Source organism: Oryctolagus cuniculus, chromosome 4 (assembly GCF_964237555.1).
Source record: "Oryctolagus cuniculus chromosome 4, mOryCun1.1, whole genome shotgun sequence".
Classification (NCBI taxonomy): Eukaryota; Metazoa; Chordata; class Mammalia; order Lagomorpha; family Leporidae; genus Oryctolagus; species Oryctolagus cuniculus.
This window is the reverse complement of record NC_091435.1, coordinates 151,842,117-151,865,734: the sequence shown is the minus strand read 5'-3', so window position 1 is coordinate 151,865,734 and position 23,618 is coordinate 151,842,117. Positions and strand designations below refer to the sequence as shown.

General features: G+C 48.6%; 1 protein-coding gene across 9 annotated transcripts in view; it reads right to left on the bottom strand.

Moving 5' to 3' along the window:
* The window catches only part of OXNAD1 (oxidoreductase NAD binding domain containing 1), an 86,311-nt gene that overhangs the window by 45,549 nt on the left and 17,144 nt on the right, over positions 1-23,618 (bottom strand). For all 9 annotated transcript variants that reach the window (XR_011388216.1, XR_011388214.1, XR_011388215.1 and 6 more), the window contains 2 exons: positions 16,022-16,128; positions 3,842-3,983 (listed from right to left, as the gene is read on the bottom strand). Coding sequence is in view for 5 of the 9 variants with exons in the window: in XM_008266044.4 (XP_008264266.2) it covers positions 3,842-3,983; positions 16,022-16,128 (249 nt within the window). In the remaining 4 variants the exon portion in view is untranslated. The remainder of the gene's footprint in view (positions 1-3,841; positions 3,984-16,021; positions 16,129-23,618) is intronic.

Below are 23,618 nucleotides of genomic sequence, written 5' to 3'. Positions count from 1 at the left end.
ACAGGTGCAGGGGCCCAAGGACTTGGGCTATCTTCCACTGCTTTCCCAGGCCACAGCAGAGAGCTGGATTGGAAGTAGAGCCGTCAGGACTTGGACCAGTGTCCATATGGGATGCTGGCACCTCAGGCGGCAGCTTTACCTGCCATGCCACAGTGCTGGCCCCATACTGTGTCTTCTTTCACTCAACACAGAGCCTTCGAGATTCACCCAGGTTTTTGTCTGCATCAACAAGGAATCCCTTTTTATTGCTGAATAGGTCACTGGATGAATGCATCAGAATTTGTTCATCCATTCACCTGTTGAGGGACGTGAGTTCTCTCTAGGTTTTGATAATTATAAACAGAATTGCCGTAAATGCTTACATTATGTTATTTTATGAACACAGCTTTCATTTTTCAATACTAGGAAGTGGTACTGCTGAGTCATACAGTAAGTACATGTTTAACTTTATACACAACTGCAACAGATATTCCAGAATGGCTATACGGCTTGGCATTCTCACTAGCAAGATATGAGGGTTCCAGCTGCTCCATATCTTTGTTGGTACTTGATACTGTCAATATTTTTAATTTTAGCCATTCTAATGTAGTGGGATACACTAGCCCACTCCAAATAGTTTTAATCTATATTTCTCTAATGATTAATGATGTTGCACATCTTTGCTTTGTCCTTACAACCTTTTTAGTGAAGTGTCTATTCAAACCCTTTGCCCATTTTAAAAAATGTTGTTGTTGGGGCCAGCGTCATGGTGTAGCAGGTTGAGCTGCCGCCTGCAGCGCCAACATCCCATACGGGTGCTGGTTCGAGTCCTGGTTGCTCCACTTCCAATTCAGCTCCTTGCTAATGTGCCTGGGAAAGCAGCCAAGGACAGCCCAAATGCTTGGGCCCTTGCACCCAGGTGGGAGACCCGGAGGAGTTTCCTGGCTTCTGGCTTCAGCCTGGCCTAGCCCTGACTGTTGCAGCCATTTGGGAAGTGAACCAGCAGATAGGAGAGCGATATCTCTGTCTCTCTCTCTCCCTCCCTCCCTGTAACTCTGCATTTCAAATAAATAAAATAAATCTAAAAAAAAAAAGATGTTTGTTTTCTTTTTGTTGAATTTTTTATATATTCTGGATATAAGTCTTTTGTTGGATATCTGATTTGCAAATATTTTCTCCCAGTCTTTAGCTTGTTTATAAATTCTTTAACAGTGTCTTTCACAAGAAAAAATTATAATCTTCATTTAGTCCTATATATATTTTTCTTTTATAGATCTTGCTTTTGTGTGTTGAATCTAAGAACTCTTTTCCTATCAGGTTTCAAATACTTCCTATGTTTCTTCTAGAAATTTTATAGCTTCATGTTTGGCGTTAGATCTAATCTGAGTTAATTTTGAATATAAAGTACAAAGTTTAGCTCAAATTTATTTTTCTGTTTTTTTTTTTTTTTGCATACATCTATAGATACACAACTGCTGAAAAGGCCATCTTTTCTCTACTGCATTTCTTTAGCACCTTCATAAAAATTCAATAGACATACTTGTGTCTATTTCTGAACTCTTTATTTTGTTCCATTGATCTATGTGTCTGTTCACCAATACCACATTGTTTTGATTACTGTTGACTTTAATCTTAAATTTGAGTAATTCCTCCCACTTTTTTATTCTTTTTCAAAATTGTTAAATCTATTCTAGTTCCTTTTTCCCACATACATTTTAAAATCAGCTTATCTATATCTACAAAAAAAATCCTATTGAGATTTAATTAGTGCCATGATAAATCAGTTAAGAACTGATTCCTTGGCCGGCGCCTTGGCTCACTAGGCTTATCCTCCGCCTGCAGCGCCGGCACCCCGATGGGGACTAGAACCCGTCAGGGCGCCGCATTCTGTCCCGGTTGCTCCTCTTCCAGTCCAGCTCTCTGCTGTGGCCCGGGAGGGCAGTGGAGGATGGCCCAAGTGCTTGGGCCCCTGTACCCACATGGGAGACCAGGAGAAGCACCTGGCTCCTGATCGGCGCAGCGCGCTGGCCACAGTGGCCATTGGGGGTTGAACCAACGGAAAAGGAAGAAAGGAAGACCTTTCTCTCTGTCTCTCTCTCACTGTCCACTCTGCCTGTCCAAAAAAAAAAAAAAAAAAAGAAGAACTGATTCCTTTACTATGCTGAGTCTTCCGAACCATGAACACAATATGTCTGCATGTTTACTTTGATTCCTCTCATGAGATTGAGATGAACTGTGATTTGCAAGAGGGCCCTGCACTGGGGATGGGCCGAGAGCGCCCTGAGCAGCCATTTTCATACCACAAAGCTCCATGTGTCTCGTCCCAGTCCTCTCCCATGTGCATGTTTGTTGGTACTCATGAGATCTACTATGGCTTCTCTCCCTGACCTACTCCCATGTGCCTCCCACACAAACACAACTGTCTGCAACCTTTAAAAATATACTGGGGAGCTGCCATTTAACCTCATGGTTAAGACACCTGCACCCCACATCAGAGTTCCTGGGTTCAATCCCAGCTCCAACTCCTGCCAGCCTTCTGCCAATGCAGAACTCCAAAGGCAGTGGTGACAGCCCACGTAACTGGGTTCCTGACACATCTGTGGGAGACCTGGATGGAATTCCTAGCTCCTGGTTTTGGCCTATGGCCTATCACCACCCACGGCAGCCATTTGGGGAATGAACGTACAGAAGAGAATTCTGCCTGTCTCCCTCTGTCTCTCACATAAAAATAAAATTTTTTAAGATTTATTTACTTGAAAGGCAGTGAGAGAAAGAGAGAGAGAGAGAAAATCTTCCACCCACTGGTTCACTCTCTAAATGGCCACACCATTTGGAGACAGGACTAGGCCCAGCCAAAGCCAAGAGCCTAACCTCCATCTGGGTCTCCCATGTGGGTGGCAGGAGCCCAAGGACCTGGACGATCTTCCACTAATTTCCCAGGCACATTGTCAGGGAGCTGGATTGAAGTGGAGCAGCCAGGACTCAAACTGGTGCTCACCTGGGATGCCAGCACCACAGGTGGTGGCTTAATCCACCACACCACCATGCTGGCCCCATAAAATTTTTTTAAAAAAATAGGAAAAAAATACACTGGAGAGTTTTCAAGTTCTGCTCAAAATAAAGTTGCAGTGTTGGCTTTCTGTTTTCCTTTGTTGCTTCACAATGATTTCCAGGAAAAGACAACAATGCTGAGTCTTTGAAGCCACACTGGTACTGGTACAGGCCCAGGACAGGATGGAGGCTGCTGGTGAATACCACAAGCAATCTCAGCAAGGAAGAGGAGACCGGGCCGACACCAAGACAGCATGTGACAGACATGTTCTGGGAACCCTCCGCCAACACAGTCCTAGCCATTAAGGGCAGGCGGCTTCTGTAGGACCTCGCTGAGCCCTGGGGCGCAGCACGAGCCTTAGCAGCGGCCAACGCAGGCTCCCTCTCCCAGTTCTAGCTCCCTGCATTTAGTGATGCTCCACGCCGTGCACCAGCAGTACTACGTAAGCAGGGACAGTTCCCCAACAACAGAATGATCGGGTCATTCCTTTTATTTGCCACGGTTAGGACAAAAGAATCTGATGCAGATTCTTCACACAGAGTCAATTTTAAAAAAATTGCCCAAAATGTACATTGTTTTCATTCTACAGTAATATCTGAATGAATACTATTTGGTAACCTGGGAAATACTGCCAGATCCCAAAGTCTCTCTACATCACATAAATCTACATCACACATATCCTGTTCCTTTAACTTTTCTGGAAAGCTCTTGGCAAGCTTGTGTTCTTGATGCTTAAGCCCCCGCCTTTAGAATGGATCAGGTACGCAGGACACAGATTCCGTGTGAGGCAGAGACAGCCAGCTTGCTCACCTGATTGTGAACCCAGAGCGCAGGGGCGTGGTTTGCGTATTTCACTGCCAGCTCTATCACCCTCTCTTGTTCAAGCAGTCTGGGACTGGAGCATATTGAAAACCCACCAACCACAGGGACACCCGGGATAAAGAAATCAACCCTAAAAGGAAAGACAAATAAATTATTATTGCGGAAGCAACTGCAAAAGTAGGCAACAAGAAAAACACACTGATAAACTTTTAGCTAGACTAAGAAGAAAGATGTATAACTAAAAATCAAGAGTAAAAGAGGGGACTTCACCACCAAGGTTCCAAAAACAAAAAATATTGAAAAGAAATTCTATGAACAATGTATGCTTCTAAAAACTTAACTTATATGAAAACCACATATCCTAGAGACATAAACCACCAAATCTGACTCAAGAAGAAACAGAAGGGGTGGCGCTGTGGCGCAGTAGGTTAATCCTCCGCCTGCAGCACCGGCATCCTATATGGGCACCAGTTCTACTCCTGGCTACTGCACTTCCAGCTCTGTGGCCTGGGAAAGCAGTAGAAGACGGCCCAAGTGCTTGGGCCCCTGCACCCTCATGGGAGCCCAGGAAGAAGCACCTGGCTCCTGGCTTCGGAACGGCGCAGCTCTGGCCATTGCGGCCATTTGGGGAGTGAACCAATGGATGGAAGACCTTTCTCTCTGTCTCACCCTCTCACTGTCTGTAACGTTACCTCTCAAATATAAAATCTTTGGGGAAAAAAAAAAAAAGAAGAAACAGAAAATCTGAACAGACCCATAACAAGCAAAAAGATTGAACTGGTAGGCTGGCGCCGCGGCTCACTAGGCTAATCCTCCGCCTTGTGGCGCCGGCACACCAGGTTCTAGTCCCAGTCGGGGCACCAGATTCTGTCCCGGTTGCCCCTCTTCCAGGCCAGCTCTCTGCTGTGGCCAGGGAGTGCAGTGGAGGATGGCCCAAGTGCTTGGGCCCTGCACCCCATGGGAGACCAGGAGAAGCACCTGGCTCCTGCCATCGGATCAGCGCGGTGTGCCGGCTGCAGTGTGCCGGCCGCGGCGGCCATTGGAGGGTGAACCAACGGCAAAGGAAGACCTTTCTCTCTGTCTCTCTCTCACTGTCCACTCTGCCTGTCAAAAAAAAAAAAAAAAAAAAAAAAAAAAAAAGATTGAACTGGTAATTTTCAAACTTCCCACAAAGAAAAAGGTCAGGTCCAGATGGCATTGATGGTAAATTCTATCAAACATTTAAAGAATTATCACTAATCCTTCGTAAACTCTTCCAAAAACAGAAGAGAACACTACTTTCCAACTCATTCTACGAGCCACTACTACCCTGAAACCAAAACCAGACAGACACTGAAAGAAATGAAAACCACAGAACAGAATCGCTTCTCAGTACAGACACAAAAATCCCAGGAACACAAGGTCAGCACAGTGTTTGACAGGGCTTCCAGCCATTCCTGCTGACGAGTGACTAACCCTCTGGACCACATAAGGCAATTCTCTGCAAGGCCACCCTCAAACACCACAGGACAGACAGCAAGAGAACAAGACCACAAGCAGCTCTATGTCCCTGTGTCAGCTTGAAGAAAATACAGAAGGTGGACCTTCACCCATGCTACTCCCTAAGATGCTTGAAGGTGGAACATTAAGGTAGCCAGGCAGACATTAGCCTTAGTGTGTGTGAGGACCCAAAGAAAATGGGGATTTTTGTGTGAATGGGTGAAGGAAAAAATGTAGAAGCAAGCCTTGGAAGCAGACCAGAATCACATATCTGAAGTATTGCTCTTGTTCCAAAAAAAGAAAAAAATCAATGTAATACAATACTTAGAATAAAAGATAAAACCCACACGATTATCTCAATAGTTGCAAAAAGGGTATTTGACAAAAACACCGTTTTATACCAAAATCACTCAACACACTAGGAAAATAAATGGGAACATCCTCAACCTGACAAAGGGCATCTACTAAAGGCCCAGCACTAATGCTGTAATAGTGACAGGCTAAAACTTCCTCCCTGAAGAACAGAAACAGGCAAAAGACGTCTACTCTCATCACTTCCACTTACCATCGCACTAGAAGTTCTAGCCAACGCAAATAAGAAAATGAAATAAGAGGCATCCAGACTGGGGAGGAGAAAGTTGATGACAAGATAGTCTTGCACACAGAAAATCCCAGGGAGTTCACCTTGAACAACAAGTTCAAATAAAGTTGAAGGATATTAGATCAATATACAAAAATCAACTACACTAGAAATATTCCAAAGGTGAAGCTTAGAAAAACAATTCTGTTAATAACAGTATAAAAAAGAATAATGGGAAATAATTTTTTAAATTATTTATTTGAAAGGCAGAGTTACAGAGAGGCAGAGGGAGAGAGGAGGTGGGTGGTATTCCATCCACTGGTTCACTCCCCAAATGGCTGCAATGGCTGGAGCTGTGCAAATCTGAAGGCAGGAGCCAGGAGCTTCTTTCAGATCTCCCATATGGGTGCAGGGGCCCAAGGACTTGGGCCATCTTTTACTGCTTTCCCAGGTCAAGGCAGAGAGCTAGACTGGAAGTGGAGCAGCCAGGACTCAAACTGGCACCCATATGGGATGCCAGTACTGTAGGCAGCAGCTTTACCTGCTACACCACAGCGCTGGCCTCTTAAATTTAACAAAATAAGTATATGACTTGTACATTAAAAATACAAAACATAGTTGAAAAAAATTGGGCCAGTGTTGTGCAGTGGGTTAAGCTGCTGCCTACAATCCCAGGACCCCACATGGGCACTAATTCAAGTCCTGGCTGCTCCACTTTGGATCCAGCTCCCTGTTAATGACCTGGGAAAAGCAGTGGAGGATGGTCCAAGTGCTTGGGCCCATGTGGGAGACCAGGATAAAGCTTCTGGCTCCTGGCCTTGGCCTGGCCCAGCCCCAGCCACTGTAGCCATTTGGGGAATGAATCAGTATATGGAAAATCTTTCTCTTTTATTTTCTTTCACTTTATAACTCTGCCTTTCGAATAAACAAATCTTTTTCTTGAAAAAATTAAAGATCTAAATAAATAGGATGATATTCCAAGTTCACGGGTTAGAAGACTATATTGTTAAAATGGCAACACTCTCCAAATTCAATGTAATACACCAACCAAACTCTAGCTGGTTTCTCTGCAGAAATTGACAAGTTGATTGCAAAATTCATATGGAAATTCAAGGAACCAGAATCATCAAAATAATCTGGAAAAGAATAAGTTTGGAGGACTTATATTTCCTGATTTCAAAAAGTTACTATAATGAAGGCATTGTAATACTACCTAACAATAAACATGTACATCAATGGAAAGGAATTAAGAATCCAAAAATAAACCCTTTAATTTATAACCAACTGATTTTGGACAAGGATGCCAAGAAAATTCAATGGTAAAAGAATAACCTACTCAACAAGTGGTACTGGGATCAGTAGATATCCACATGAAAACAATCAAGTTGGACTTCTACCTGATACCATATACAAGAACTAAGTCAAAATGGGGTATAAGCTTAAATATAAGAGCCAAAATGATAAACTCTTAGGAGAAAACACAAGAGTATATATTTATGCCAATGGTTTCTTAGCTATGATACCAAACCACAAGGGGAAAAAAAAACACCTAACAAAATAGACTTCACCAAGATCAAAAACTGTGTGCTACAAATGATACCATCAAGAAAGTTAAAGGAAAACCTACAGAATGAGAGAAAATATTTCCAAATAATGCCTCTATTAAGGGACTTGTATTCAGATTGTAATAGAAAGATAACCCAAATAAAAACAGACAAAGGATTTTAATTAACATTTCTTCAAAGAAGGTATATAAGTGGCTCATAAGCACATGAAAAGATGTTCAGCATAGTTAGTCAGTAGGGAAATGTAAATCAAAACCATAATGAGCTATCATTTCACACCCACTAGGATGGCTATAATCAAAAAGACAAATAGCCAAGTGTAAGGGAGAATCGGAAGGAATTGGAACCCTTTCCACATTGCTGGTGGGAGTGTATGATACAGTCAGTATAGAAAACAGTTGGCAGTGCCTACAAATGTCACACAGAGTTACCATCTGATCCAACAGTTCCCTTCCTGGCTTTACACTTAAGAGAAATGAAAATCTATGTCTGCTCAAAAACTACACAAACATCCATGGCACCGTTATTCATGGTGGCCCAAAAGAGGAAGCAATCTGAATGTCCATCAGCTGACGAATGTGGTATAGCCACACAAAGGAATGAATCACTAACATATGGTACAATACAGATGAGCCTTGAAATCACGCTAAGGGAAAGGAGCCAGTCACACACACACACACACACACACACACACAACACCACTGACAGGAAATGGCCAGAATAACATTATGTAAGTGAAATAAGCCAGGCACAAAGAGACACACACCATACATTCTCTCTCAAATGAAGATGCTTAAAAAACCAATCAACCAAACCCAATGTTGAACTGAATGTAAAAGGATTACAAGGAGTTTGTTTGGATAAAGGGTATCAAAATAGTGAGATAAAAGGAAGTATGTTCCAGTGGTCCACAGCACAGTGGAGGTGATTATAGCTTACCACAACCTAATATATATTTTACAAGGAATGGAACCTGAAGGCACCAAACAGAAAGCAATGATAAGGAAATGAAATGCTAATTACTGTGATTTGATTGATACATGCTGCATGAATGTCTTGAAATACTACAGTTGCCCTAAATATGTACAATGATTATATGTTAATCCAAAAACGTATACAACCTTTGTAGGATATTATAAAAATACAAGTTAACACTAATGTGTGTATACAGAGAAAGGTCCAGGAGAGGCACACCTTGAGACAGAGTGTGCATGAGAGGTTGTCTCAGGAGGCCAGGAGGCCAGAGAATGAATGAATGGTAAAACAGCACAAGGTTTCCTTATGGGATGACAAAAGCATTTTATAATCTGAGTGTGCCAATGACTGCACATCTCTGAACGCACTAGAAGATCACTTCACTGTACACTTTAAATGCATGAATTTTATATGTGAATTCTATCTTAGTAAACTACTGTTTTAAAAGGGGGGGAGGGAGGAGGAGACAACAAAAACTCCTTCACAGGCATTTGCCAATTAAACCAGCTGACGGGGACTTCTGATTTCCAAAGCCTTTTCTTTTCTTCCCACCACACCCCTAAGACCTCATGAATTTCAAACCTTCAACAATTCTATGCCACAGGAACCCTTTTGTGGTGGTGATTCTAGAAATTACAATAAATCTTGTCACTTACCAAGGAAAGAAAAATGTATTAGTACCTGGAAAAACAAAACTCTCACCTGCTGTACGTCTGGGAAACTTAAACATCCAACCCAGGTGTTTCCCAGCCATCAGAAGCCAGGATCATCTTCCCATGGTTGTTTCCCACACGCAGGCTTTCATGAAAAACAGGGTGTTCTTTACCGACTGAATCTATGACCTTAAAAGACCTCATCTAATCTATGGCTTTAAATATTCGGTCATTTTTAACAGTCTTAAAAAAACCAGGCTGGATTGGAAATGCTCCCCTAAAGTCCTCAGCCTTCACCTACCCATTGTCACTCAACTCTTTTGTGGAAATACTTTAACTTCCTTCTCGTTTCAGCCGAACATTTAAAAGACAATAGTTTGCATTTATTAGCCCAGTAGTAGATGCTGGCAGACAGGAGGTAGGCAGAATCTCCACTATTCCATTTTTAAATAATAAATCCATCAATGAGCTTTTGCTGCATCTGCTGAACTATGGCGCCCTCTGCTGCTCCAAGTTGATAAAGATGTGAGCAGAAGCAAACCTTGTTCTCTAGGAAAGATATCTTCAGAAAAAAGGACATCTCCATTAAAAGATAAAGAATCCAAATTATGTAAAAATTCCATCTGAATGGCTTTAAGAAAGTATGCACAATACATATTTCATCAAAATCTGTCAGAAGGGTGGCATCTGACCCAGCAGTTAGGACACCAACTTGGGACAGCCCATCCCATACTGGAGTGTCTGGTTCAAGTCCTGGGTCCACTCTGGATCCAGCTTCCTGCTAATGTGCAGCTGGGAAGACAGCAGATGATGCTCAAGTACTTTTGGACCCTAAAAACCACATGGGAGACGTGGATTGAGATCTGGGCTCCTGGCTGTAGCCTGGCGCAGCGCTGGCTGTTGTAGGTATTTGGTGGGGGAAAACAGCACATGAAAGATGTGTCAGTCTGTCTGACTCTCTCCTGCCTCTCAAATTAAAAAAAATGAAAATAAGTGAATTAAAAGTTTTAAAAATTTGGGGCCGGTGCTCTGGTGCAGCGGGTTAATGCCCTGGCCTGAAGCACCAGCATCCCATATGGGCGCCAGTTCTAGTCCCGGGCTGCTCTTCTTATCCAGCTCTCTGCTATGGCCTGGGAAAGCAGCAGAAGATGGCCCAAGTCCTTGGGCCCCTGCACCCAAGTGGGAGACCCGGAGGAAATTCCTGGCTCCTGGCTTTGGATCAGCATAGCTCCGGGCATTGCAGCCATCTGGGGAGTAAACCAGTGGATGGACGACCTCTCTATCTCTACCTTTCTCTGTAACTCTGACTTTTAAATAAATAAATCTTTAAAAAAACAAAGTTTTAAAACTTCTGTCCAAGACAGAATTAAGCTTTAAGCACACAACTTTAAAAATGACCTTTGTAAGACTGGCACTCCTGAAGCCAGCTGAGTCCACACAGAACTGAGAAGAGGCGGCTGGGTGTGCAGCAGAGCAACACACTCTGAACACCAGGCAGCACTGTCCAGGGCCAGCACGCAGTGGGCATGCAAACCATGGCCGAGTGATGATGCCTCACGGTGAGCTGCCGAAGCTCTCCACCCTCTGCCGCAGTGCTGAGCCCCTCGCTCCTTCACTCGTGCAGATGCTGCCACAGCACCTGTCTACCCCTCAGTAAGCCCACGCCACTGGGAGGAAAGTGACAAAGAAATACAATTCGAGGGGCTATGAGGGAATCTGCTTGGGGTACTGGAGAGCTGGGCAGAAGCAGGAATCCTCCATTAGATCAGGAGCGGAGGACTAAGGAGGGAGGACGGAGGAGATGCTACTTAATCCGAGTCTTAAAGACACAGAGTGCGCACAGACATGGACTGCACAAAGATGCAGAGCGCTCGACATTTCCTACACGTGCTCATGTGAGCCAGAGCTGCTACACCATCACATGGGTGTGAACCGGGCAGGACACAGCCGTCCCCTCCAGAGCTGCCACACCGTCACACGGGTGTGAACCGGGCAGGACACAGCCGTCCTCTCCACAGCTGCCACACCGTCACACGGGTGTGAACCGGGCAGGACACAGCCGTCCTCTCCACAGCTGCCACACCTTCACACGGGTGTGAACCGGGCAGGACACAGCCATCCTCTCCAGAGCTGCCACACCTTCACACGGGTGTGAACCGGGCAGGACACAGCCGTCCCCTCCACAGCTGCCACACCTTCACACGGGTGTGAACCAGGTAGGACACAGCCATCCTCTCCAGAGCTGCTACACCGTCACACGGGTGTGAACCGGGCAGGACACAGCCGTCCCCTCCACAGCTGCCACACCTTCACACGGGTGTGAACCAGGTAGGACAAAGCCGTCCTCTCCAGAGCTGCTACACCGTCACACGGGTGTGAACCAGGTAGGACACAGCCGTCCCCTCCACAGCTGCCACACTGCCACACGGGTGTGAACCAGGTAGGACACAGCCGTCCTCTCCAGAGCTGCTACACCGTCACACGGGTGTGAACCAGGTAGAACATAGCCGTCCTCTCCACAGCTGCCACACTGCCACACGGGTGTGAACCAGGTAGGACACAGCCGTCCTCTCCAGAGCTGCTACACCATCACACGGGCGTGAACCAGGTAGGACACAGCCGTCCTCTCCAGAGCTGCCACAGTCACACGGGTGTGAACCAGGTAGGACACAGCCGCCCTCTCCACAGCTGCCACACTGTCACACGGGTGTGAACCAAGTAGGACACAGCCGTCCCCTCCAGAGCTGCTACACCATCACACGGGTGTGAACCGGGCAGGACACAGCCGTCCCCTCCAGAGCTGCCACACCGTCACACGGGTGTGAACCGGGCAGGACACAGCCGTCCTCTCCACAGCTGCCACACCGTCACACGGGTGTGAACCGGGCAGGACACAGCCGTCCTCTCCACAGCTGCCACACCTTCACACGGGTGTGAACCGGGCAGGACACAGCCATCCTCTCCAGAGCTGCCACACCTTCACACGGGTGTGAACCGGGCAGGACACAGCCGTCCCCTCCACAGCTGCCACACCTTCACACGGGTGTGAACCAGGTAGGACACAGCCATCCTCTCCAGAGCTGCTACACCGTCACACGGGTGTGAACCGGGCAGGACACAGCCGTCCCCTCCACAGCTGCCACACCTTCACACGGGTGTGAACCAGGTAGGACACAGCCGTCCTCTCCAGAGCTGCTACACCGTCACACGGGTGTGAACCAGGTAGGACACAGCCGTCCCCTCCACAGCTGCCACACTGCCACACGGGTGTGAACCAGGTAGGACACAGCCGTCCTCTCCAGAGCTGCTACACCGTCACACGGGTGTGAACCAGGTAGAACATAGCCGTCCTCTCCACAGCTGCCACACTGCCACACGGGTGTGAACCAGGTAGGACACAGCCGTCCTCTCCAGAGCTGCTACACCATCACACGGGCGTGAACCAGGTAGGACACAGCTGTCCTCTCCAGAGCTGCCACAGTCACACGGGTGTGAACCAGGTAGGACACAGCCGCCCTCTCCACAGCTGCCACACTGTCACACGGGTGTGAACCAAGTAGGACACAGCCGTCCCCTCCAGAGCTGCTACACCATCACACGGGTGTGAACCGGGTAGGACACAGCCGTCCCCTCCAGAGTATCAGTACAGATTTCTCTCCTTAATCTTGCTCCTCTAATCTGCTGTTTCTTAGTACCTTCCCTCTCTCAGGAGGGCCTCCCGTTGCTTCCTGAGACAAAAATTTAAGTTATCCTAGGATGGGCATTTGGCCTAGGCCACTTATTAAGACGCCATCTCCTGTATCTGAATGCTTGGTTTCAAGACTTGGCTCTGGTTCCTGATTCCAGCTTCCTGCTAATGCACACTCTGGAAGGCAGGAGTTGATGGTTCAAATAGTGGGGTTCCTGCCACCCACATGAGAGATCTGGAATAAACTCCCAGCTCCCAACCCAGGCCCAGTCCTGGCCATTGTGGGCATCTGAGGGGTGAACCAAGGGATGGGGGCTCTCCCTCCCAAACAAATCTAAAAGAAAAATGATGATGTTGTTCAAAGTCAGAAACATTCCAGGACCAAGAATCCCCTTTCATCTAGAAAAATGCCTTGGCCTCACTGCCCTCGGGGGCATCCCATGTGTGTGCTGGTGGCATTGACAGTGGCAGAGGCGATGCACACTCACTCCCTCCTACTTCATCTGCTGCTCTTCCAACCACTGCAGGGCCTGACCCAGAACCCCAGCACTGGGGTCTGTCTGCTGGGTCTCACCAGCACAGATGACCTCACCGACTGAGTGAGACACCAGCAATGATGAGAAACAAACACTAGTTAAGAAAGTTGACATCAGGCATTGTGCCCCACACTTCAAGTATCCCCAAGCACAGGGCTACTGCTCTCTTGAAAGACATGGAAGCTGAGGCCAAGAGAAGGGAGGAAAGTGGCCGCAGCACAGAGCTAGCAGCTAGAAGGCCAGCATGGCTGAGCAGTCTCCAGGGCGCCGGGCGACAAGGCCTCCCTCCGGGGAAAGACCCCACTGCAGCAGAGCAGCTAACATGGGAGACAGGCAGCGAGTGCCGCAGGAGAACAAAGCTGGAACCCCAGGGCAGCGCACGCCGCATGACTGCTGGTGGCACGCTCCAGAGCCGCTACTCTGAGGGGAGTGCCAACGGTTCCACCCTGGAGGAGGCACTGCCCAAGGTCCAGGGCAGCACTCACAAGAAGCTAGTGGCTAAGCAGGTGGTCAGCCTGAGGGAGAACTGTTCCGGAGGTGGTTTCTTCTCTTGGCCTTGCCTCTGGGCTGCACGGCTCAAGTTCTTAGATCTAGCTTCCCAGGACGGGAACCAGTCTCCCCTGAAGAGACCACTAAGAGGCCAGGGCTGTGCAGAAAGGGCTCCAGGGCCCATCCCAGGTCTGTGCTGAAGGCGTCTCCCTGGGGACCTGTGGCCAGAGCTCCGGCCGCCTGTAGAGAGAACCCACGTATCTACTTCGAGCTGCACCTGGCTCCTCATCCTCAGGGTACGGCAGGCACCAGAAGATGCTGCTGGCCAGTATTCAGAGAAGGGGAGGCACGGCCGTCCCTACCCCAAGGAAAAGCCTGCCGGGGTCCTCTCCTGCTCTCTAGCTGCCACCTCTTGTCCCCTCCCTCTCTCCTTCATCCTTGCCCTCTTCTCCAAAACGCCACATGGAGCTGAGTCCCAAGCCTGTGACCTAAGAGAGCCTAGAGGACAAAGCCTTCTCAGCAGCAGCATGAGGGGTTGCACATGGTCAACCTAAGCCAAGAGGTTGTTCTGTAACCATAAGGTCACACATCAAAAGGAACTCACAACACTGAAAGCCATAAACAGGCAACAGGAGGGCCACAGTTTTTAAAGGGGTGGGGTGGGGGGTGGAGTTTCAGGTACCAGGCTGAGCGCTGACTGACACCTGGCCGGGACCGTGTAGCTGTCAGCTGGCCAGCGACGACCACCTACCTTCTACAGTGGGGGTCTAGCAGGTGCATACTAAAAGCAGCCCTAGCATCTGAAATGACCAGACCCTTCACTGGGATGGCATATGTGCCTCCAGACAATTTTACCTCGAGATTCACAAAGAACCCCACTTCTGTATACACGAAATTTGTGTCACTGGGGACTCACGGCATTTTTCTTATCAGACACCTGCAGTCTGGGGGAGGAATACACTTGCAGGCACACCATGGTGGCAGCCCTGTAACCAGGGCACGGGGCTATCCCTAGCCAGAGCCTGGGCCCGAGCCTCAGCAAGATCCCGAGCGTAAGGCACAGACAAGGACATGAACACTTCCGCAGAAGGGAAGTAAGGAAAGACAGATCTCTACAATTAAAGTTCCCACTTTCAATGGAATAACTACTAAGCCATTTTGAAGGGTAAATATGTTGCCCACCCCCTAAAACAGCCAAAGTGTGTTTAATATGTATCACAGAACATGTGCAAAGATTACAGTAAATTGCTTCACAAACGCAAATTATTGCAATCAGCATCTTGTTTTCTAGTTCTAAATTCAAAGGCAAACTATTAACACAAGACTGCTAACTCTTGCTATTATCGCACTTGCTATTATCACACATCCTCCTTCTAACAAAACCACATTTCCAGATGGACTGCCAAAATTAGTCAGGCGACTCCTAAGAACACTGTCAAGACTGGCATGCCAGAAATTCATTTAGCAATGAATGCTTTGTTTAAATAAAGGACACACACACCCAAACACACCTTTCCTAGGGAAATGGAAATGGGAGCTGGGTTATTCACAATCGCACTTGAATGGCAGCTCAGTGGGGCCACCCAGGCCCTGCCAGCACACTGATCATCCTGAGTCCAGGGGGCTAGACCTACAATCTGCCCTGGTGCAGACCGCAGAGGGGTCCTGATGGTTAACCCAGCAAACGTCTAAAGCTGGCCCAGAAAAGTCCAAGCAAGCGAAGAGGAGTTCATTGGCAGGGACGTAACGACGTGACAGCACACGCTGTTTTTCGGTCTGCTTTGTTTGTTGTGTGCTGGACGTGACGGAGCCTGATTTTCAGAAAGACAGGAACGCCCAGCAACAAGTAACTCAGGCAGACTCAAGGACCGCAGTGTGGTCTGTCAGCAGCCACTCCCGCAGAACGTACTCCTCAGGGCCGTCAGTTCCAGGGGCCAGAACCAGCCGCTCTGCTTGAATCTGCCAAACGCAACACAATGTTCCTGTCTGACTCACAGGGCCCCAAGCTGGAAACCAGAGTGGGCTCTGAGGCTGGAAGGGAATGGATTCGCCATGCCAGAAAAGGCTCACCCGGCAGAGAACGACCTGAACTTCCTCTGCCCTCGAAGGACCAGCCAGCCGCTGGAGTCTTTCCCAGAAGGTGGAACCCCTTCTCCCTGAGCACCTCTGACACAGACGCAGCTGCCACAAGGAAAGCACTTACCACTGGCCGGCTTTAAAGGAGAACTCTCGATCGGCAACAAGCAGGCGGAGGCTCCTCACCGAGGGCGACTCGGCAGCGGCTCCACACACCCTCGCCGGCGACACCACCTAGGGCCAAAAGATGAACTCGGGCTGAGCAGGTGCACACACAGTGTGGGCATACACAGCAGTGTGCTGAAATCTGCAAAGAGGTGGTGTGGCGTGCCACAAGGGCCACACAATGCCAAGCCCGCTCTGCTTCAGTGCTGCCTGCCACCAGGTGAACACACTGAATTCTATTGAGTGACTTGCTAAGAAATCTTAATTGAATTTTATTCTGCAGACAGAAATTGCCCCTCCGGGGACCATTACCTGGCTTTTACCTTGTGAGTATCTATCACTCTGAGCGGAGCTCAGGAACTGGCACCCCACCGACCTCTGTGGCCAGCATTTACATCCTCCACTGACACCAGGCACAGCGAGACCCACAGTGGCCTCTGAGTGGGAGGAGCTCACGTGGCGCTAACGTCAGAAACGGAAAGTGAGAGTAACTGCATTCTGCTGAATCTAACAACAGAAGACAGATTCGGTTTGTACTCTTCGTGGCCTTTTTAATTTTCTTTTTCCTAATTCATCCTTTTTTTTTTTTTTTTTTTGACAGGCAGAGTGGACAGTGAGAGAAAGAGAGACAGAGAGAAAGGTCTTCCTTTGCCGTTGGTTCACCCTCCAATGGCCGCCGCGGTCGGCGCGCTGCGGCCCGCGCACCGCGCTGATCCGATGGCAGGAGCCAGGAGCCAGGTGCTTTTCCTGGTCTCCCATGGGGTGCAGGGCCCAAGCACCTGGGCCATCTTCCACTGCACTCCCTGGCCACAGCAGAGGGCTGGCCTGGAAGAGGGGCAACCGGGACAGAATCCGGCGCCCCGACTGGGACTAGAACCCGGTGTGCCGGCGCCGCTAGGCGGAGGATTAGCCTAGTGAGCCGCGGCGCCGGCCTTTATTATATTTTTTAAAAGATTTATTTATTTTACTTGAAAGTCAGTTACAGAGAGAGAGAGGGGAGGGAGGGAGGGAGGGAGAGGGAGAGGGAGAGGGAGAGAGAGAGAGAGGTCTTCCATCCACTGGTTCACTCCCCAAGTTGCCCGCAATGGCTGGAGCTGCACTGATCCCAAGCCAGGAGCCAGGAGTTTCTTCCAGATCTCCCACATGGGTGCAGGGGCCCAAGGACTTAGGCCATCTTCTACTGCTTTCCCAGGCCATAGCAGAGAGCTGGATTGGAAGAAGAGCAGCTGGGACTAGAACCGGTGCCTATATGGGATGCCGGCACTGCAGGTGGCAGCTTTCCCACTACACCACAGCACCACCCCCCCTTTTATTATATTAAGACATAAACAGATCATAACCTTAAAACAGAAAGCATGGGCAGTAGGTTAAGCTGCCGCCTGCAATACTGATATAGAAGTGCCAGGCTGAGTCCCAGCTGCTCCATTTCTGATGTGGCTCCCTGTTAATGTGTCTGGAAAGCAACTGAAGATGGCCCAAGTATTTAGGCCCCTGCACTCCTGTGGGAGACCTGGATGAAGCTCCAGGTTCCTGGCTTTGGCCTGGTCCAGCCTTGGCCATTGTAGTCATTTGGGGAGTGAACCAGCAGATGGAAGATGTCTCTCTCCATCTCTCCCTCTGCCTTTCAAATGAATAAGTAGAAAACGTCACAAAGAGCCTTTCTGTCCGGTCTGAGGAACGCTCCTAAGTTCTGGAAAGCCCTGCACACATAGTTCCTGACCCAGGAACTGCGCAGTAGGTGCACAAGCCTCGGCACCTGTCAACCCACAATGCCCGCCCGCCCGCCCTTCTTCTGCTGGCATTTCTCTTCCTCCCCTCAATCTGGAATGTCTTCATGAGAGGGAAAAGTCAACAGGACTCAGCGGCAACTGACCAAAACACGCACAGGCCTCTCCTCAGAGGGTGCTGCCTGCGCAGCTCCACCGAGCGGAACTCAGACGCCTGCGAGGGCAGCGACTCTCCCTCCCCAGCGCTGCTCGCTCAGGCTTTGCTGCAAGCAGACCGCAGGCCTGATCAACTACCAGTGGGAGATTCTTTTCAGAAGCCCATCAGCTCCGTCACCTAAATCATCTACTTCCCTCTCCTGCAAAGTCCCTCTCTGCATTTTCCCTGGTCCCCTCTCCCTTCTCTCCTGGAGAGCGAGTGGGGCGACCTTCTGGCCCATCTGCACTCCTGGTCCTGTCCTGTCCCCCCTCTGCTGTCCTGCTCCATGGGCAGCCACCGCCCTTTCCCTCGCATTCATGCTCCCTCTCTGGGACCTTCCTGTTCCATCAGACACAACAACACACGGCTGCTAACAGCGTGGGCTCTGTACCTACACTGCGTGGCCTTTGATCCTGGCTCTCCCACTTCCCAGCCACATGACTCTGGGCGAGTCACCAAGCCCCTCGGCTGAAACAGAGTAACATCCACCCCTCACAGCAGTGCTGGGAGCATTAAATTAAGTTGCTCAATGTACACAAAAGCACTGCCGCCCCACTGCAGACCTTTGGTTAGTGTCAGCTGCGATGCACTCTGTAGCATTAACTAGAATCAGTGTCTTGGTATTGAGTTGTTCTACATGATACACGGCATGTCATTCATTTATTAGCAATACACCACCACACCAGTGCTGCCCCTAGGGCCTTGCAGACCGAGGTGATCGCTCATAGGGACAGCTCTGTGGTGCCATGGCCTGGGCCACAGCACGTCCTATCCTATGGGTCATTTTGTGAGTGCACACAAAAGCCACACTGTCCGCCTCTCACCCCTTCCTCTGCTGAGACCACTGGCTCTCCTTTGCCCACACAATCTTTTCCTTTATCAGTGGGAACCTGGGGACGGGGAACCTGGCTCTGCCACCTGCAACTTCTCTGGCGGGCCAACCTCCCCATCAGTGCTCACCTCCCCCCCTCTTGGAATTTGGTTCCTTCCATACTGAAGCAGTCTCCTTGCTGGGACAGCTGACGACTACGACCTCCCTCGGTCCCCTCCTGCCTCTCCCAGCTGGTCAGCTGATCCTCCCTCTCCTTCACCACTCCTTCCCCCACTTCCTGGTCTAAGCTGCCTCGCTCCCAGATCCCCCCACCCCCACCCTGCACCCCAATAGCTCAGCCTTCCTTCTCTGCCAGCCCAAGGCTCACACCCACAATCCCACACATGAGGAGCCGTCACCTTGGGTATCTACCGGGTTCCAGGTTTCGTGGCTTGTGTGCACACTTCACTTGGTTGACAAGGAAAACCATGACACCCCAGACCTGGGTGCCATCCTTCATTCAACAGACAACTGAATGGCTCCATACCAACCTGCTCAGGATCACCAAGCCAGGGACTGCCAAGCCAGGATGCAAACCCAGGTGGGAGTGGTCCTAACACCCAACGGTGCGTCCCAGTGGCAAACTCTGATGTGTAGCACTAACTCCACCCTACTTAACCCCACCACAAGCTCTCCTTGAGCATGGTGCTGGGGACCAGGGTACAGAGATCCCCACAAAAGCAGCTTTTTGCTCTCACTGGGATCTCAATCCTGAACCATCTTGGCCTCCCCACAGTCAAATCTATTTTCAGTTGATCAGCACACACAGACTTGCTTTCTGCCATTCTGCCCCTAATGGAGCCCAATTCCATGAATCTAGCACATGACTTTTTCCTTTTTTCCTTCTCCAGTCTACCTGCCACCTTCCCAAGCCAAAAATTCAGTTCTTCTCATCTGAAATGCTGTCTTGGCCTCCTCCTTGTGTCTCTCAAAACAGCCAAGGGACAAATATTCCTAACGTTCCAACCACAGGGAGTTGAACACCTTCAAGGGCTCTCTACCAAAAAAAAAAAGGGGGGGGGGGGACTAGCGTTGTGGGTTAGGCTGCCAATTGCAATGCTGGCATCCCATACTGGAATGCTGGTTTGAGTCCCAGCTGCTCTCTTTCTGATCTAGCTCCCTGCTAATGTGCCTGTGAAGGCAGCAGAAGACGGCCCAAAAACTTGGGCCCCGGCCACCCACATGGGAAACCAGGATGCAATTCCTGGCTTCTAGCTTTTGCCTTGCTTAGGCTTGGGGCTGTGGCCATTTGGGGAGTGAACCAGCAAATGGAGAATCTCTCTCTCCCTGTCATTCTACCTTTCAAATAAATAAATAAATCTTTTGAAAAAGAGAGAAACCAATCAAGTGACAAGGCCTCCGTAGCTTATCCCGGCTTGAGCTCCTCCTGGATTCCTGTGTTGGTGTCTTCCAGTCAAGTGGGTGATATTTGGTGCTGGTATCTGAAGGTACTTCACACTCGCCCACCTTCCAAAATCCGGCCTTGTTCATTTGGTGTGCATGGTGCCTCTTGGTTCTACCAAACCCCACCTCCAGCCCTTCCAGCTTCCAGGTCCTGCTCAAATACCCCTCCTGCCTGAGGTCTCACTCTTCCTTCCACCCTCGCAACTCTACCAATGCAACATCTCTGCCTTTCCCATCACATTAGCGCATATCAACGCCAGTTATGAATGCTCGTGAACACATCTTCCCGGCATACAGCCCAGGAGCCCCTGAGCGCGGGGCTGGGTAGAATGTCAACATCTGCTCCCCAGACCAAGCACAGGGCCGGATTCGTGGTGAGGCTCGACAAGAACACTCTAACGCAAAGTCCCTTCAGATTGGTTTCCAGAACAAAAGTTGGTAGAAATTCAAAAGCCTTCTGTCGTTTTTAAAAAGAGCTGGGGGAGGAAACACTACAGAAAATCCAGATTCATGTTCAAATGTGCGAGAGGCCAGGCATCCCTTCAGTAGAATTGCAACCCCTTCCTCTATCTTCTACACATTCTAAATACCTTACTCCAAGACAAGTAATGAGACTCAACAGTAGTCTGTCCTGGTTTCTGATTACCAAAAAAAAAAAAAAAAAAAAAAAAAGCTACTTTATAAGCACTCATTATTTTCTTTCAATATTAAAAAAAATCTGTAAATACATAGCCAGGAACTAGACTATAGCACTTTTAACAGCTTAATTGGCATCTGTAAGATTTGTGGACAGAGCTAGACAAGGACCAGCCTCGGATCACCTAACAAGTCACCTGGTGCAGAGACACCAACACTCACAATCACAGTGGGGCAACAATATTAGCTCAAACACCCGAGAAGGCTTTGCATCAGATGCTAGACTACGTCATCTCCCTACGGTCACACAGAAAACTCAAGGAGGAAGGGAAAGAAAGCTATCCTTTCTATCAAACCACATTTTCATCGAGTGTCTATGATCAAAGAACTTTCCAGATGTTATTATGTCCACTGATATTCGTACAAAACGTAACAGATCTGTTCCTATTTATCCTAATAACCTGGACAAAACTGCTACAATTGGGACACAAAATACCTTTCACAATTCATGATTTTTAAAGACATGCCTCCCTCTTATTACATTATTTAGCTTAATCAATACAAGCACTGTATAGAGATTTCTAGCCATATGAATTAAAAACATTGACAAAAACTTTTTCAAGACCACATATTTATTTTATTTGGAAGCTAGTTTGTATAATTAAGGATCTGCAATTGTGGCCTTGTTTTATGCAATTCTTTTTCTACTTTCACTGAATAAGCAAAATATATCAAGAAATTATATGTTTTAACATTTGTACTTGCTCTTCTACTTAATAGATCAAAAGATTCTGCAACTAAAACCTCAACTAGCCATTTCCTAAGTTAAAACACATGGCAGGAAACAAAGTTTTCCATGAAATAACATTTAGATTCTTCTACTGTTCAATAAAATAACAACACACTTGCCAGCCTGTACTGTACACACTCTGAATGGGTCCACAGTCGGCATCTGAAAGGAAACTCCATCATACTCATTTAAAAGGCTGGTTTATGTAGGATATTTTTATGTTACTGCTGATGTAAAAGTCTGCACAGGAAAGAGGTCTTTCTTTGGCTGGCTTTCCCTGTCCATTCCCATTTATTCGTTTTCTGGTTCAAAAGTTTAGGCAAAGTCAGGATTAGAGAATACCCTAACTCAAAACAGGAGTCAGGGCTCGCAGGGTTTCAGAGCTGAAGGGACTGTAGCTGTGAGCAGGGGCCGTAAGTCACTGGACACAGAAGGCACCCCAAGACGTTATTCAGATGGCGGCAGAAACCGAACTGATGTGTGGGAACCTCATCAGAAGATGCCGATTTTACACAAGTGCTGTACTGACAAAGAAAGGCTGGGAAATCCACAATTTTACACTATGCGCTGGCAAACCTAGTGGCCTTGTTCAACTAGCTGTTCTCTGCCTTCCCAAGTGGTCACTCCAGCAACTACCCTGCCCTCCCCCTGCACCAGAGAACGTGAGTGCTGGGACGTGCGGCCTCTGAGAGCAGCAGCAGCAAACGCCTGCAGGTGGCACCGGCTGCATGCCAGGCATTTTCTTTTTTAAAGATTTTATTTATTTATTTATTTATTTGAGAGGCAGAGTTAGAGAGAGAGAAGAAAAGGAGAGACAGAGAGAAATGTCTTCCATCTACTGGTTCACTCCCCAAATGGCTGCAACGGCCAGAGCTGAGCTGATCCAAAGCCAGGAGCCAGGAGCTTCCTCCGGGTCTCCCCTGTGGGTGCAGGGGCCCAAGGACTTGGGCCATCTTTCACAGCTTTCCCAGGCCACAGCAGAGAGCTGGATCAGAAGAGGAACAGCCAGGACTCGAACCGATGCCCATGTGGGACACCAGCGCTGCAGGTGGGGGCTTAGCCTAGTACGCCACAGTGCCAGCCCCCAGTGCCAGGCATCTTGCACCCATTCACTCACCCCATCTTCACAACAACCCCAGATGCCAGGTATTACTGTCCCCACTTCATGTGCGCAAATACGAGGTCCAAAGCTAGTAAGTGGCAAAGCAAGAGTCTGAATCCAGGCCCTGTGCTTTCCTGTTTCTCCAAATACAACCAAGAAGATAAGCCGCTCCTTTGATCCAGCTAGCGCCCTGTTCTTGGCTTCCACTCACAGTAGAATGTTTGAAGGATTCATCTGGTCCTGCCTCTACTCTCTCATCTCCCAGTCTCTCTCCTGCACAATGCAGTCAGGTTTTCAAGCTCAACACAGATTAATGCTGGTCACGATGGCCACCCACTCCCACTGGTAAATGCAGAGATGAGGGGCCGGTGCTGTGGCGCAGCAAGTTATCGCCTTGGCCTGAAGCACCGGCATCCCATATGGGTGCTGGTTTGAGACCCAGCTGTTCCACTTCCAATGCAGCTCTCTACTATGGCCTGGGAAAGCAGTAGAAGATGGCCCAGGTCCTTGGGCCCCTGCACCCGCATGGAAGATCCGGAAGAAGCTCCTGGCTTCAGATTGGCACAGCTCCAGCTGTTGCGGCCAACTGGGGAGTAAACCATCGGATGGAAGACCCCCCCTGCCCCGCTTTTCCTCTCTCGGTGTAACTCTTTCAAATAAATAAATCTTTTAAAAAAATGCAGAGATGAACACCAGCCATGCTCAACAGCTGCTGACTTGACACAAGCTGAGTTGATAAAACAGCACAATCTCCTCTCATCTGCACTTCATGCACTTTGCTCCCACACCATCCTATTCCAGCGCTGAGCTCTTTACACCCACTCCTCCAAACT